Raw genomic sequence first — 18,366 nt, forward strand, 5'->3', positions numbered from 1 at the left:
CCAAACGAAAGCCCATTGAATTTCAAAATTACCCATTATCAGATCCCATGTCCGAAATTCATATTAATTGAGTATTATATGTACATCTTTTATAATTAAACTCAATTTGCCGTTAACTGTAACATCGTAAATTTATTTCAATGCTGGATATTGTACGCAGCTTTAAATGATTTATTTATTTTTATTTATATATTTATGTGCAACAAGAAAAATTAACAAAAAAAATTTAAAATAAAGAGAAATTCAGTACAAGGGCACTACTTATTTGTAGAGAAATTTTTAAATTGATTATGTTTTCGTCATTATAATTAACATAAAGATAAACATTCAAGACTTCTCCACCACTTTTTGACGTCATCCAAGTGCCGTGTGGTTTCCGGCACCGATAGAAAAGAAAGAATAGGACCACTCCATATCTTTTCCATGGATATCGTAAAAGGCGACTAAGGGATAGGCTTATAAACTTGGAATTCTTCTATTAGGCGACAGACTAACACTGTCACTATTTGAATCTCAATTCTGTCTTTAACACAAACGACTGAACTGAAGTTGAAGTTTTTCAAGACTGTTAGCTCTGTCAACCCCGCAATGGATATAGACGTGACTATATGTATGTATTTGTAAATTTCTGTGCAATAAAGATATTACAAACGAACAAAGTCATTTTTGACGTCACCACAGTTAGGTAATTTTATTAGAGAAAATTAAAACTAATTGATTCCTAAGCCCCAATCAAAGGGTAATAAAGATAATTTTCGAAAAGGGGACCCAGGGTTCTAAAGTACACCATCTGGGCAACGCAAAGATGAGGGATAAACTTATTCTATAATTTTATGGAGATGTTCCTTGTCCTTCAAAAACAAAAAAAAAAAAAAGAAAAACCACAGACAATAAACCCAGACGAACGAAAATATCGAGCGCAACCCTTTTCCCGTTTACGATTTACTCGTACCGTAAATACAAAATATGATAATCACAGAACAACAACTCTCGTGCCGTGTGGTTCCCGGCACTAATACAAAAAAGAATAGGACCACTCCATCTCTTTCCCATGGATGTCGCAAAAGGCGACTAAGGGATAGGCTACTTACATACAAACTTGGGATTCTTTTTTTAGGCGATGGGCTAGCAACCTGTCACTATTTGAATCTCAATTCTATCTTAAAGCCAAATAGCTGAACGTGGCCTATCAGTCTTTTCAAGACTGTTGGCTCTGTCTACCCCGCAAGGGATATAGACGTGACGTACCATATAATATGGTAAAAGAGTGCCGGAAACCACACGGCATCTGACATATCACGTTTGAATTCTGTGTTCTCATCATTTTGGGCCGTAACGCAACCCCCCGAAGAAAAATTAACGCATTCTAAAGGGTGGGCATTATGCCCGACCACTAATTAATGGAAAAGGATTAAATTCGTGTGGAATTGAAATAAAATAAATATGATAAGGGACGGGTCTCCTTGGGCCGCGTTTTGTTGTGCTACCCCCCCCACACGAGGGTTGCCATGTCAATAAGTACAGTTCGACGTGTTTTTGTTTTTTTTTTATTTGGAAAATGTTTTTTTTTTTCGAGTTGCTGTTTTGTGCCAACTTCTTAAATTGTCTCCTTATGAACATCTCTTTAATATCGAATCTACGTGTAGCTGTTTTGTGCAAACTTCTTAAATTTTCACGTAATGAACATCTCTTTAATGCTAAATTAAACTTGATACTAAGTTTAGGTGTCATAACCAGGATGGTGTATACAACAAAAATTTTAGTATATTTTGAGAATAAGTACCTAAATAAAATAAAGGAACAGAAAAAAATTATAAAACAATTTTTTTATGAAAAAAAAAATTTTTTTTTTTTAATTTATCGCTCTTTTTCTACTTCCGTTAGCTGTTCAAGCGATCAAACATAATAATATAAATGATAGTCGGTACGTCCGTCTGTCTCCGGGAAATTGGCAACGATCCATTTGGAGTCATACATTGAGTCATAGATGAGAAATTGTTGATTTTATATTTTAGAAACAAGAATGACCAGTTTTTGTGTTACTAACTCGATAATACAACGATTTTGTAATAGAACTCACTAACTTTTCTTCCTTATTTCTTTATTTTCCTATTTTGCTGGAAATGTGGGGCTAAAGGTTAGATAAATTTTATATATCCAAAATTTAATTATTTTAGGCTTACCTTCTTCTAAAATATCAATTACTCGATTTTTCCAGTCTAATGAACTTTGTGGGCTACAATAATAACCTTTAAGAATATAAGTATCTATGTCATTAACAAAATTCTAAATGACAAGTATTTCCTTATTTTAAATAAAAAAAACAGAGAACAAATAATGATGTGAGAGGGAAACGGGAAAACTTATCTCTATTTAATTATTTTTTTAAATTGCGAACACAACGTTCTAATCTTAAAAAATCAAACGAGAGATAATCGCAAAGAAAACACGGTCGAATTAAATTTGTTTGGAAAAAGACTGTGCCCGATAGTCTGCGAGTAGCTCTTAATCTCTCCACGTCAGTCTTAATTTGCCTCAAGCTTCAAATTACAGTTTTTTTATTTTTATTTTTCACTGGAACACGCCTGATGAAATATATTGATAGAAAGTGTCTTATTGAAAAATGTTCTAGTGGAGAAACTGACGAAGATTTCTGAAAATCATTTTTTAATTAACATCTTTATTTATAAAACAATGATACTTCGCATTCTGATAACTTGATTATGTATACGGATAAAACAAATTCTGCGAAGCATAAAACTACAGGTGGATAGACAAACAAACCCACATACCCAATCGAAACTAAATAATTCAATTGTTTAATTAGGCACATTCCAATTGATGGAATTGAAAAGGTTCACTCGCGTAATAGAAAGGTAACATTATTATTTGTTTCATTTACCTACATATATTTAATTTTACAAAACAGTATCATAAAATTAGTTTCAAAACATTGATAAATTTTTCAATAGATTTTTTTTTATTAATGAGTAACGAACGTAAATAAGTTTGTTAACTGTAACAAATTTCATTTGTCACAAAATCTATGAACCGTACTGAAACTTCGACTGTCAGCTAATACATCAGCAATTAGAACAGTATTTCAACTGAACCGATAGACACGTAGGAAAGAGCTAATCATTATTAGATATTGAATTTTCGTAACTTTGACTCATCCGGGTCTAATTTACTAATGAATCCGAGGGGGGTTGCCATTAGCCCCCCTCCTGCCCCCACCGAGGTGGGGGAGAAGGGGGTAAGATCGCGGGTATTTTGCGTCTTTTATATATGTAGATTCGTAATCCGATTGGCGATTGGGAGTTTCACATTTGTGTTCGCGTTAATTCGGGCGCGCTTCGAACAGTGACGTTCAATTTTGATAATTGCTTTGTTTTATGTATACCGGCGTACTGTGTTCGTTTGAGGAGTTCTACTTCCTTATTTAATGGAGTTAAATGTCTGTTGGAATGTGATGTGTGTTTTCTTGTATTCCTCATTCATTTTTTTATGTACACATTGATATTTTATAGAAAATAAATATGGAGATGATACAACAGTGACAAACAAAACGTAGTATTCATAAGCCTGACAAATCCATACAGGATAAACGTATTGAGCAATAATGATATCCGATTTGAAAGTGAGCACTTATTAGTAAAACATTTTGATAAAATCATATTAAATACTATTCTCGGAAACTAATGTTTACAAACAAAAAACTGCAACTGGTAAAAATGTTAATAAAAACAAAATTAAAAATAATATAGTCCTTGTACAGGCACCTGCCCAGGAGGCTGCCAGCATTTCCATATTGAATGGCACTGCACTGAACCAGATAATTTATAGCCACCTAGTACAAGAGGTATATATTTCCATTTATAAAATATCTATTATCACAATTAACCTCCAATTTTACAATCATAAAACCAATTCGACTACAACCGAAAATTAAGGCCCGAAGTGAGCATATGTCGCCGGCAATCATAGACAAATATTGAGTTACCAACTCCGGAGTCAATAAAACAAAATTGGTGTTCACACCTGAACTATAGATTTGAGAGAATATTTCACAGAAGAGGCATATGAGCCAGTGAGGTACCTAGTTCAATTACCATGAACATAACTATTTCCGAAATTAAGCTATCTTCTAAGTACCTTTTTTTTAATGCATAAAATCACGCTTTCCCGGTGTTCCCGGAGGGGTAGGCAGAGACTACATCTTTCCACTTGCCACGACTGCATACTTCCTTCGCTTCATCCACATTCACAACTCTCTTCATACAAGCTCGTCAATTTCAGAAACTCTTGATCTTTCGTCATGACGTCGCCGATTTGATCAAGGTACTTTAATGTACATTTAAATATGGCTGTCTAATTCTAATTAATCTATGACAGAGTCTGAACACAAACTTCGCGAATCGAGTATAGGCGGTACGATAAAGTCTGCGGGACATCGGTTCGTTGTTACCAAACTTCCATTCGGTTTTGTTTGTTTATTTTAGGCTCTGGGTAATATATTAATTGGCTATGTTCGGCTTTCGCAACTGTTAATTCTACGAGTTCGACTGTATAGCAAAACGATTGTAGATTTGTGCAAAAGATTTGGTAATCTGTATTTTTTTTTGGTAATCTTGAAAATAAACTTGTTTACCAATGATTGTAAGCAATTAATTTTTTACCTACGATATTTTCGCATATTGAAATTTGAAAAGATTCTACCTTATTCTGAAGCGAAGTTGGCAATTTTTTACTATTTTAAACTTAGAATAATTTATTCTTTAATAAAGTTTGTATATATAATTTACTGCAACCAGCGACTAAAGATAATTTTTTAATTTTTTTTTTAACTAAATACACGCCTGTCACACTTTCCATCATGTCTCCTATCTCGGGTCTGCCGGAAGAGATTTCTTTTGAAATAAGCACAACCTATGTAATTTTGTTTCTTGTATTTATCATTATCTACGCTATCTGTGTAGGTACATAAATTAGTAAAAAAAAAAACGAAAAAAAAAACACACTTAAGAAGTTATTCTTCTACGCTTTATATATTTTGTTATTCTTCTACGCTTTATATATTCTGTTATTCTTCATTATCGGTGAGTTTCCACAGTTTAACAGCAACATTGTCCTGTAAATAAGTGTGTATCAGAGATCTACGGAGAACAATACGTGTGAACAGATAAACATCAAATGAATTGCTTTATATATCTAACGCATTATTATAATGGCGACTGAACTGTGAGCTAGAAAGCTATTGGTCTTGAATTAGTAAGAACATAATCTTAATGGATGTCTATCCCTGCGGAGTAGACAGAGCCAACAATCTCGAAAATACTGATAGGTCACGTTAAGCTGTTTGGCTTAAAATAGTGGCAGGTTGTTAGCCCATCGCTTCCAAGAATAATACTGAGTTTATAAGCCTATCCCTTAGTCGCCTTTTACGATAACCATGAGAAAGAGATGAAGTGGTCCTATTATTTTCTTATTACTGTCGGGATCCACACGGCACTTATTTTTATTTGAAATTTTAGAAAATTCGTATTCTTATAAGAAATGACATGTCAAGACGTGTCCTAATAAATCTTTGAAACGTCACATTTAATTACCGTCACCCTTGCAACACTTACTGTAGCCGTTCAATAAGCTTTTTGCTCAATAAAGCCTTCATAACTGCTTTATTGACGATATTAGGCGCCTTTTATCTCCCTGTGATGTATGATGCTATGTAGATGATGTAATGCAGAAAGGTTTTAGGCAGTGGAGAAGTTAAAAAAAATTGGTCCAAAGAAAAAAAAACAAGAAATGTAAACAGCGACAAGGGCAACAAATATAACTACTTATTAAGTTTGTTATAAAGAAAAATTAAAATCTAATTTACACGGTTAATCGTTATGTTTTTTTTAATTCATTTCTAAAAAAAAAAGTCAAAGTCTAATAAATAATCAGATGATTCAATCTAACAAATTTCTGTTAGAGTTAGCAGCACCAAGTTTAGTTTGAAATTTGTGGCTAACTAACTCACCTATATGTTTTTAAATACTTAAAAATGTGCACATTAAGATCTTACAATTAAACCAATGATATACAGTATCATTGGTTTAATTGTAAGATTGTAAGGCTTCCTTTGCGGAGGTCAGACGGAAGTCGCTTCGTGTCACTGACTTACCCAATCCAAGGTCATGGTTGATCAAAATCCCTGTGCTCTTTTCTAGTGCGGTCAGGACTCAATTGGGATCAGATTTCTTGTAGATTTCTCATAAAACAATCACTCAATAGAAACAACCAATTAAATCGCAACCCGACATAATTAGGCAGATAATAATTATACACTTCTATTGAACTGTCTTGGAACAATTAATCTTTGACATAGGGGAGGTTTCCCTTTTATCTTTACAGACAGACCGAATCGTGTCACTTGTATGTTATTAGATATTATAGAAAGGAGTAATGTGTCTGGGCATATGACATTAGAATTGTAGGTGACAGTTGAATCAGACGAGGGGCGAATTAGGGAGTTTTATTCCCGTAAATGTATCTTATTTGAGTTAATAGCTGGCAACCCCGTAGTGTGATGAATATGTAATATCTTAGAAGAATGAATAAACACATGCTGAGGAAGTACAGGAAATTGTATTTTTAAAAAGGCAAATTTTAAAAACAAATTTCAAATTCATAAATCGAACGGCGCGAACGTAAAGATTTATTGACACACGCTCATTCGCTGTCAGCATTAGTGATGCGGCCCACGTCGATTGATTGGTACGTCGATTTGAACGCAAATGATTCGATTGATCGGCAAGTGCGAGTGAATCATCGGATTCCTCCAACTCCCGTTGGCAACGCGCCATCTTTGTTTCGTATTCTTTAAGCCATTTGTCGTTATGCGTATAGAGTTGCCAGCGTTGATAGGTTATTAAAAAGTTGAGAAATAGTGCGGGAAAGTTTGTTTAGTCGAGAGAATTTTATCTCGAGGTTATTTTTATCGGATATTGTCAACACTTGGATTGTATTTGATGATGTTCACTATCCGAAATAAAATAAGATTTTATTGTTTTCGTCCTACGTACAAATAAATTTTGATTTAAACAAAAATTCCGATTTAATATTTGTTACCATTGAAAAGTTTATAATTGATCAGAATGAATACGATGCTTCAATACAACCAATTGGCGCCTCCGTCAAACAGAGTCAACTGCAAATGTAATTATATAAGTTTAAAGAGTCGATCAGTTTGTGAACAAAATCAAAAGCAGTAGAACTGAAAGGGGCTGATCGGGGACCACCTGATGGAGGGACGAAATAATTAAAAGGCGGACAGAAAACCGGCAGAAACTTAATTCCGATGCCTATTTGTAGCTCATCGAGTTCGGTGGAGTTGCGCAAAGTTTGTTACTCCGCTGTCTTTGCGGAAATATTTGCCGTTCCCGACTTTTAGTTGATAACGTTAATTTATAATCACTTGTAATTGGCGATTTTCAATACGGAATTTATTGGCATGCTTTGGTGCTCTGTAGGTTATTTGAGAATGTCTTTAATATGGTTTTGTTCACTTGTAATTATTGCAAAAATAAGGAGATTGACTTGACTATTAAACATAATATTTTTTAATTGCAGTATTCCTAATGAAGAAGATTTTGAGACACAATGAATTCAAATAAGTAAATAACAAAATCACATTGTTCTCAAGCTATTAATTTGTCGTTGCTAATATCCTGTATCTAATTACTGCTAATAGCGTTTACGAAAGCAAGAAATCAAAGAGCTTCGATCTAAAAAGGTGAGAGTTAATTTAGCACATCACTAGTTGCTCGGGATGAAAGGCGTGTTGTCATCGATTCGCACCTCATTTAGTTCGCGATTCGATTCTAATTGGAATCGGATTCTTGCTCAGTGGCACGTTGTGTCTAAAGAGGTTAATAATGTGTTTGAGTGTAGAGGTTTGATTAAGTACTATTTTTTATGTGTGATAAGGGTTATTTGATTTTACTAACATATGAATGTTATGAGAAATTTTTCCTTTATTGTTTTAATTATGATATTAATCCGTTAAGAAATTATTTTTCCAATTTATCAGTCTCTTTCTAAAATTATGTTTTTAAAAAAATAATTCCAATCTTTTTGTTACAGAGATAAACCGTAAAATTTATTTTAAATAAAGTTAATAAAACAATTTTGGATACTTGCTATCTTGATCTTCTAATAAAGACATCTCAACTGCTATTTGAATTCGAAACTTAGTTGCAGAAAATCTTAAGTCATTTCAATCGCCTGAACCCTTAAACGGATGATTTTTTTTCACGTTTTAAAAAATTAAAGAATAATCTCAAGCCCATCCCTCGATTGAATTTTAAAATCTACACAAAAAGAGAGGTAGATGGCACACACTATGTTTCCTTCGCACAAAACCAGCACAGAAACTCAATAATCAAGCAAATTATCCCAATAAATCGTGAGCTTCACAAAATCTTAACACAAATTTTCCAGCCTGTCACTCAGCTTATTCTATAAATTAATCGTTCAAAGACAAACGTAAGATAACTAGATCAATATACTTTAATATTATTATTTTGTTTACGAGCAAAAGGGCAAAGGGTCCCAGAATTAACGGGGATCGATCGGATTAAAAGTGAAGTTGGGATTTTAACAAAATTGAATTAATCGAGAAAGGATGCCGAGCGAGCATCGATACGGAGTTGCGAAACTTTTAAACGATTTAAGAGTTTCCCATCACTACAACTTGGTAATGAATAAGTGTATTATACAAAGTTTTCCAGCGGCATGCTTTGATTTTTGAGTTTATTATTCGTTTATTTTGTTGATTTTAGTTTATTTTCAGATAAAGTATTGTTGATTTAGTAAAGAGGTAGTGAAATGAGCTGAAGTTGCTGAATTACTACTAAATTTCTTTATTTATATTTTTAATATTTAATTTATCCATCATGTTATGATACATAATATTTGATGCCACAGAAATATAAATCTTACAGAAATTAATAAATAAATATATACGGGACAAATAATCAAAAATAAATATTAGGGTGACTTCATAACAACATGATCTAATTTTTTTTCTATTTAGTGTTATTAGTTTTTTTTTGTTCATTCATATATTGATGTAACATTAAATATTAAAGAAAATATACTCGTACGTGATCGTCCCGTATTCGTCCTACGAAGCCTCCCTCCCTTCCACACGTGTGCTTATCGAATGCGAAAGTTAAGCACACATCCCCAATGTTAAACCAATTTGGACCCATTTTAAAATCCGCCTTCGGCCAGAGAAAAACTTCTAACGAAGCCCTCTGATCCCTTTTCCATCAATTAATTACTCAATTCATACATTGTTCCTTTTCGTGTCTTTATTTAAAGCTTAATGCAATAAAAATCCTTGCCATATCAATTTGTGAGAGCATGTGCATTTAAAATCGCGAGCATTAGCTCTGTCTATCCCGTATGGGATAAAGACGCGATAAATTATTAATTATTTGTGTGTGGTAAGTGTTATTTTACAAGCACTTATAAAGATAAAATTATTTTTATGAAATAGCAGGATTTTCTTTTGTAAAACACATGGGTGCAACCAAATCTGTGGTTGTGGTGTATCAAGTAATTTTTAATCAAAATTAATATTATAATAATTATATATTATTATATATACGTAATTTATTACGTCATTAAATACATAAACTAGTTCACGAATATATACATAGCTACTCAAAGACATAAAAAAAATCATGTCATTTCTCCTAAAATCTAGATTTTTAAGCTAATTAATAACCCTTTGACGCTTCCCTCGGTATCGGACAGACATCGACCTTTTTGCGCGTCGCACAAAGAGTATCGTACGGACGTAAAAACCCTTCAACTTATGATGAATTAGCAAGCTCCTACGGTGTATGTCTCCCGCGTTATCTGCCCTCCCCCCCGGCCACCACACACCCCCACCCTCAGCTGGCCTCACGTCGATGTGAAGGAATTAATATGAGTGGAAAAAATTTGTGGAGCAAAAGTAGCCGTTTGGCATATAGTTAATTGGTTTTGGCGAAAATATTAGAAAAAAAAACAACTTTTTTTTTATTATTATCTTTTTCAGACACAAAGTGCAGACATAAATTTTCTTTTTAAAAGGCAAAGTGGAAATTAATTGAGAATCTCATTTTTGCTACATACGATACGATGTATTTAGTTTTCAACAACTTGAACCTTCTATTTTTCTTGTAATAAATTTGAGTGCGTTTGACCTCAATCTGTGGTAAGCAAGATGAGACCTAGCGCACGTAAACTCAAATAGTAATTCTTAAATAACCTCAAAAAATACATGACTGGCACAAAGATAGCACAGATCGAAATTAACATGTCATCTTTTACAAAAAAAAAAAACCTGCATAGACTAACTCTCTGAAAAGTCCAATCAAGAATTGTTCAAAAATATATATACTTATTATCCTTCGCATCGCATCCAACCCCCTTGGTCCTTTGGAACTAAAACCCGCCAAGTCACCCGGAGAAAATTGTCGCTTCTAAAGGCTTTACGTCACACACATATAATCCTTTTCGTAAAAACGGCCCCGTCGTCCGATAAGGGCCATGTTTAGATAACCCCATCACTCACTTATTCGTATACTTATAATGGGGTACTATAGAAAAACATTGGCGTAAAAAGTTGGCTGAAAATTAGGGAGGGAAATATGGGTAGGAGCGCCGATGTCGAAGTGACCGCTGAGTAGGGTCGGTATTATGTGGATGATGTCGTTATATGTTGATCAGTTTTGAATGCGTGAACGTTTAGACACGGCGGCAGAGATTTTTTTTTTAGGAAGTAAAATTGCGTGTAATGCAGTTTTGTTTTTTTATCGTAAGGAATTTGTTCAAAATCGGTTTCTACAAGTCTTGGATCTTACAAGTGATAACATTTGATTTGTCGTAATTCCTTTTATTCTGATATTTGCATAGAATTAATATAGAATTAAATTAGTTCTTGTCTTAATTTTTTTTTTAATTTCGTATCTCTGAAACACAATTAAATCATTAAAAACTCTCAATGTGGTCCTATAGTCATATAACTATTGAATTTATAGGGACATTCTACCTTGTTAAGATGTAGGTTTAACATAGTATATTATATAGGTATTTGTGTATTTTACATGTTGTTTCCTTTTAGTGCCGTGTGGTTCCAGACACCATTAGAAAAAAGAATAGAACCACTCCATCTTTCCCATGGATATCGTAAAAAGCGACAAAGGGATAGGCTTACAAACTTGGGATTCATCTTTAAGGCGACGGGCTTGCAACCTGTCACTTTATATGAATCTCAATTCTATTAGTATACGCCAAATATCTGATAGTGGCCTGTCAGTATTTTCAAGACTATTGGCTCTGTCTACCCCACAAGGGATATAGACGTGACCATATGTATGTATGTACGTATGTTTCCTTTTATTTGAGAATAGAATCGCTCACGTAGATCCGCACCCCGTGACCGCACGTGCCCGTATGCGACAAAAGAAAAACACTCGTCTTTCGTCGCTAATTCGTGTCTCTCTTAATTACGACGATGTGGGGACGATACAGACTTAAACATGTTTAGACATTCCAGATTTTTCCTTTATGTATGAAAACCTTGTAAGTCAAGGATTTTTTTTAATTTTTTTATCCAATCTATCCTAAATAAATTTCATTAAATTTTGAGATGTGCAGTTGTAGGATTGTTTTTAATTTGAAAACTGGATGTAATTGAGTATCTACAGAAAAGCGTAGCTGGACCAGGCAGTTTGTTGTGATTATATAATAATAACTTTTTCGTAAAATGTTAAAAAAGTTTTTCAACAATAATAAATGCATAATTATATCAGAACAATTGTACGTACAATGTCTGAATACTTATTTTTACAATTTGTAAAGCTTTTTTTTGTATCACTTTTATCATAAATACGTAACGTTTCACGTTTTCCGCCATTTCTTAGAAATCTTCCAGAACTTGTGGGTTTCTTTCTCTTTTCGAGACATAAATGACTAATTATTCATATTATGCGACGACATTTAGTCAGTCGTTGTGTAACAATATCTTGAAGCGTTCATAATGAAATGTAAACAAAAGAGTTACAAACAAGATAAAAGCGTGTTATATTTTTGCATTTATATGGATTACCGTCAACTTTTACAGAAAACATAGAATTCTTTTAAAAGTAAACCGCTTTCATTGTTAGAAGAAAAGACGTATTATATTGCTGATTCAAAGAATTATGTTTCCTATTGAAACTTCAATCAATTCGCAGTTAAAAAAAAAACTTATTAATCGTGGCAATTTCTAAAACAAATTACTTTTACGAAAAAAATAATTTATCGTAATTATCAACAATAACAAAATTACAAAAAACAAAAATAATATATTATTGACATTTCTGTACCTATCACAGCTCTATACTGTTCTTCCCCATTATAGATTCTCTTTTCATTAGGACCGCCTCAAGTTTACAACCGGGTTAAAACTAAGTTGACACATTTCCTATTTATTTCATTTCGTGTGAGTATTTTATCAATGTTTAATTTAAAAAAATATATTTTTTTTTTTCAAATACGACTACGAGATGTCATGATAAAAATATAGATTTGATAGTTGGAGAAAAAAACTCATCTTAATATTAATTAAGTATAATAACATCGTATATGATATATCTATTTGAAATTGGTAATTTCAAAAGGAAACGCATCATCCTTATAAAAATACACATAATTAAAAGGTATTTAAAAATCGATTTAAAATTAAACCATTCTATAGAGATGTTTAAAAAAAAATAAACATTAAAAAATATAATTCATCAGGTAAACATATCACCTTTTTTTTTAAATTAGATAAGAATTAGCATCCCAAATCATACAAGTCAAGCACACAAAACTGATCAAAAAATTTATGTTTTAATGTGATTGTAATTAAATAAAATTTACTAACCTCATGATAGTAACTCCTGATTTTCATAATTTCAATGTACAATTTCATTAATTTTTCACTGACTTGTTCATTCATGTGCACTGTTTGTATTCGCCGAGTCAATAATCACACACATTTATAAGTAAAGCCTGAAAAAATCGAAAAATTAATTAATCACATCCAATAAAAAAATCTTTGAAATAATTAAATAATAAATAATAATTTATTTCAAAGATTAATTAATTCGAAGTAGCTAATTAATTATTCGATAATTTCAAAAACAAATATCCGGTTTACAAAACAAGTTAAATCGAATTCAAATAAAGAATGCAAGATAATTCTCGTATTCTAATTTCGAAGTTTGTAAACAGAAATGGACGCGCCCGTGACGCTGTCACATCGGAAGCGCGCGGGCAACTGACTAGCACAGATAAAACTCTAGCATCTCAACGCTTATCGCTCATTAGCATATGAGCTCCCAAACGTTCCCATACGTCTCAAAAATCGACTCATTTGCATCGCAAGAAAACGTATGCAAATATCCGATGCGATCCGCCATTGTCGTTCGACATTTAAAATCGGAATCGGCTATCAATCGGTAAAACAGGTTTAATAACCTTTGAGAACTTTTTAAGATAGGATTATGGGGTTCAGATGCCACAACCCCAGCACAGATGGGTTCTTTATCATTGTGTATTCGGAAATGGGTTCTTTATAATGCATTGCATGCGCGCGCATTAATATCAGTTAGATATTTTTTTATTTCATTGTAGTTGACGTAATCAGAGTTATGAAAGATTCTGACAGTATTGTAGACGGTATTGTATATTTCTTCTATAAATACATTTGGGAGATTAATCTTTGCATAATGTAATGCTGAAAAAATATATGTATATTAACTAATGACAACGGTATAGAAATATTTCTATAAAGTAATTTTTTATACGATATATTCTCAAAAAAAAAGTTAAAAATACATAATCTCTATGAAAATAATATTTAATTCTAATATACTTGCTAAAACTATTTTTTTGAGGTATTAAATTTTTCCTGTTCTTATTTTAAACATCTTACAAAGGGTACATAATTATTTACGGAATCAATCACCTCGTGAGAAATGGGACAGAATTTACAATAATTATTTATTCGCATACTAAGTATCTGAACTGGTACGGTAATAATTATCAAAAGTATTTATCGTGAATTACCATATGCAAATCGACAGGGGCATAAATCATAGAACAATATTGGGGTCACAATTTATGTGAGTTCGATATTTAAAATTAAATGTTTGAAAAAAGAACTGGTTTTTTTTATTGCTCCATATTTTTTTTTATCTGTAGGGGTGACAGTCGATAGTTCTGATCAATTATTTGCATATTAAGAGGTGGTCTATGAGAAAGTTCGGGATCTTGAACTCATCTGATTTATTATTTTTACGCTTGATTGAATATCTCGTTTTGGAACTGGATTTTATGGTGCAGTGTTTTGTTGCGTATGCAAATTGGTTAATAATTTCTTAAATAACAATTAGGTTAGTTCCTGCCCTCGTGTGACCTGCAAGGACGACATATCGACCCCTTCACTGACTTGTTCGAATTAAAATTCTCAAAACCAGTTGCAACATACATATAGTCACGTCTATATCCCTTGCAAGGTAGACAGAGCGAACAGTCCTGAAAAGACTGATAGGTCACGTTCAGCTTTTTGGCTTGATGATAGTTTAAATTACAAAATAATGGAAAATAATCTAAGGTATATAAGATCTTGCCTGCGACTTTATTTGAGTGGAGTTTCAAAAAATAAATGTGGCCTTTATTATACCTATGGGTATTTGTCCAAATTTCACCAAATGTTTTAAAAATTTTACACAATGCTTATGTACTCAAGTCTTCTTGTTTGCATTCCGTCGAAAAATAGTTCAGTATATACATATTTGTTAACTAAGGTGCTAACAAGTATATATATTTTTGTGTATAAAAAGATAAATTTATACCAGCGAGACACAGGAAATTCGTAGTTAGCTATTTCCGGCGCGAAAACAGGCGAATTAAACAATGATTCATCAACATAAACATAATATATATTGATGACGGTCGAAACTATGTTATGTATAGAAATAAAAACAATAATGTTACAACAATAAATGAAACATAGTGTGTAAAAAAATGTGTTTTTCATACATTATAAAAAGCACATTCAATAAATGCTGAAATAAGAAATCATAATTATTTACGAAAAAAAATTACTAATACAAAAAAATAATTTATCGTAATTGTTAACAATAACAAAAATACAAAATACAAAAATAATATGTTATTGACACTTCTGCACCTATCACAGCTCTATACTGTTCTTCCCCATTATAGATTCGCTTTTCATTAGGACTACCTCAAGTTTACAACCGGGTTAAAACTAAGTTGACACATTTCCTATTTATTTCATTTCGTGTGAGTATTTTATTAACGTTTGATTAAAAAAAAAAAAAATGTTACAACAAAAAATGAAACATAGTGTGTAAAAAAATGTGTTTTTCATACATTATAAAAAGCACATTCAATAAATGCTGGAATAAGAGATCATAATTATTTACGAAAAAAAAATTCTAAATGAAATTTAAAATTTTTTTTTATAGTTGTAACATTAAAAAATATAAAAAAAATCATTATTAATACAGTCCTTTGCCTTTGATCTGGCGTTGTTGATAATCTGCGCGTGCGCGGTACCTCAAAATTGTAGTGACTTTCTTTATATTCAATAACAGCTGTCAAAATGCTCATTAATTAGTGAACGTATACAGTCAAGTTAGAAAGTCTAATTTAATTGGGAAAAATAAAAACCAACATAAAATTATCGCGCGCAATACCGTTATCTAACCACCTATAAAATTATAATTTCAACGCGATTGAAATATAAAAATTACAATAAAAAAAATTCCAGAATTACAATGTAATAAAAGCAATTGTACTTATTTAAGCACAATCTCACACAATGCGATGACTCCGAAAGAATTTGGAAATTAACTGTTTGTTGAATATACATGTTTTTAATTAATTATCTCGATTACAAAAAAAAATCAAAGCGATTTGAACCGTATTAGTGGTGCACCTACAGTTCATTTTCTCCTGTGAATTTTCGGACTACTTTTTATGTGAAAAAAAAAATATATATTGTTTTGGCCAATGAATGCTGGCGATCATTGTACAGATTGTAGTGCAATTTGAATTTAGAATTATCCGAAGTGATTGTGAGCCGTAAACAATAATTCAACTTACTGTCGGAATTAATATTTGGGTACCGTAAGGTAAGAGGTGTCTTAAGTACCTACTTTGAATTTATTTCTTTTTCACTAAATCTGGATTGGAATATTATATAAAAACATGGTGATGGAATAATGTTTTTTAATTGTTAGATGTTAGAGTGTAAATTAAAAAAAAATTCACACGTTGTATTTTAAAGTAGGCTAATGTTGAATTAAAATACTTTAATTTACTTATATTACAAAATAATTCTTTAATTATTTATATGTAAGTAATCAATATTTCTGTTTACTTTTAGTTTGTAATCAGTCACTACTTTAATAATAATCTAATTTATAACGTTTATTTCACAGTTCAATTACTCTCTTAATTTATGATAATTTATAAATTAACTTTTCAATTGTCTTAAGTTAAAAACTAAAGCATATATCATTCTAAAACCCACAAACTTCAATAAATTATACATTTTGGAAATCTCACACAATATTTTCCCCCAAAACCATTGGCGTTATTGGACGAAAAAGTAAGTCCATTGAACCCCGTCTCGGTACACTTAACACTATGTTTAATTAATATAAATAAATTATAATGTTTTATATCTCATACTCATTATCAGATTGGGCTTACGCCGGCCGAATATTATGTTTTATCTTCCGTGACTTTTATATTTGGATGAATAAGGCTGATCTCAGATTGGTGCGTGTGAACCGCGCCGTTGGACGCGCGCGTTTTTATTTACAATAATTAGTGGCTTCGTTTTAATGTTAACAATCAAAGTTTTAATTGATGCCGGCACCAATAAGAACAATAATAGAATCATTCCATCTCTTTCCAATGTATGTGGTAAAAGGCGACTAAGGTATAGGCTTATAAACTTGGGAGTCTTTTTTTTGGCAATGGACTAGCAACCTGTCACTATTTTAATCTCAATTCTATCATGAACGTATACGCTGCCTTACAGTATTTTCAAGACCGTTGGCTATGTCTACCGCGCAATGGATATAGACGTGTTTATATGTATGTTATGTAATAGGTCCATATTATAACTACAATTTAATGATTTGCAGAATCATAAAACAATAATTTTGAACATAAACAGCTTAAAATATTAACAGTCTAAAATTGCGACGGCACACTTAAATTGTATAAGTAAGACATATTTGGTCAACAATTCACAATAAAAATAAGTACCTACCTAAACTTAGCTTTAATTTGAGTTCATTTTAATTATTATTTGTTAAACCTACATAAATTTGTTTGTGTGTAAAAAAATAACTAAAAAAGTCGACGTCCAAAAGTGGCAACAATCGATATAATCATAAAAACAAGTGAATTACCGCCTGTAACAGCAGCGTAACTCGTGATACTAAAAAACGCGTTTCACAGCGGTACTTAGATCGGACGCGCGGTTTAAAAAGCGCTGGTTAACGGCGCATCTCGCCGGCGTCACTGTGAGACCAGCCTTAAATTTATATATCGTACGCTCCGATTGTTTTCGTGATACCTGCGTACGATTCGACCATGGGAACATAGAAAGTTATCAAAACAGTTATATATTTAATTACTGAGTGAACATGATTTTTCGACAATTATCTTTTAGATCTTGTTACACAGTTCCTATAATAATTTTCTAGAAGTTTTACATTCTATTTATCATGAAGATAATACATACGTACATACATATAGTCACGTCTTTATCCATCGCGGGGTAGACAGAGCCAACAATTTTGAGAAGACTGATCTGATACCTACATACCATGAAGATAGGTAATCTTTTAATTCATCAATTCATATAGTCACGTCTATATTGCTTGCGGTGTAGACAGAGCCGAAAGTCTGACTGGTAGGCCACGTTCAGCTGTTTGGCTTAATGATAGAATAGTGTCAGGTTGCTAGTTCATCGCTTAAAACAAGAATCCCAAGTTTATAAATCTATCCTTTAGTCGCGTCTTACGACAACCATGGGAAATGAGATGGAGTGGTCCTATTCTTTTTAGTTGGTGCTTCTTAATTATATCAATAGGCAATAAGTTATTATAAAAAAGGGGGGTAAGTTTTTCCACGAAGCAACTCCAGTCTTACCATTGCTGGGAAAGGTGCCTCTGACATAATATAGGTTACATTTGATTCACATTCGATCATATTTAAGGCCAAAAAATGCCTTAAATTTCATTA

The 18,366-nt window shown here is 32.2% G+C and overlaps 1 protein-coding gene across 5 annotated transcripts in view; it reads right to left on the reverse strand.

Annotated features, from left to right (window-relative positions):
* Nucleotides 1–18,366, reverse strand: part of LOC106133261 (homeobox protein cut) — a 157,700-nt gene that overhangs the window by 84,524 nt on the left and 54,810 nt on the right. Inside the window, exons 1-2 of one of the 5 annotated variants that reach the window (XM_060950638.1) lie at nucleotides 13,229–13,342; nucleotides 12,953–13,080 (exon numbers count right to left, since the gene is read on the reverse strand). The exons of the other annotated variants lie outside the window; for them this stretch is intronic. Of the exons in view, the coding sequence (XP_060806621.1) occupies nucleotides 12,953–13,027 (75 nt within the window). The 5' untranslated portion in view covers nucleotides 13,028–13,080; nucleotides 13,229–13,342. Of the gene's footprint in view, nucleotides 1–12,952; nucleotides 13,081–13,228; nucleotides 13,343–18,366 lie in introns of those variants that run through there. 5 annotated transcript variants of the gene reach the window in all.

This window comes from Amyelois transitella, chromosome 22, assembly GCF_032362555.1.
Source record: "Amyelois transitella isolate CPQ chromosome 22, ilAmyTran1.1, whole genome shotgun sequence".
In the NCBI taxonomy this organism is placed as follows: Eukaryota; Metazoa; Arthropoda; class Insecta; order Lepidoptera; family Pyralidae; genus Amyelois; species Amyelois transitella.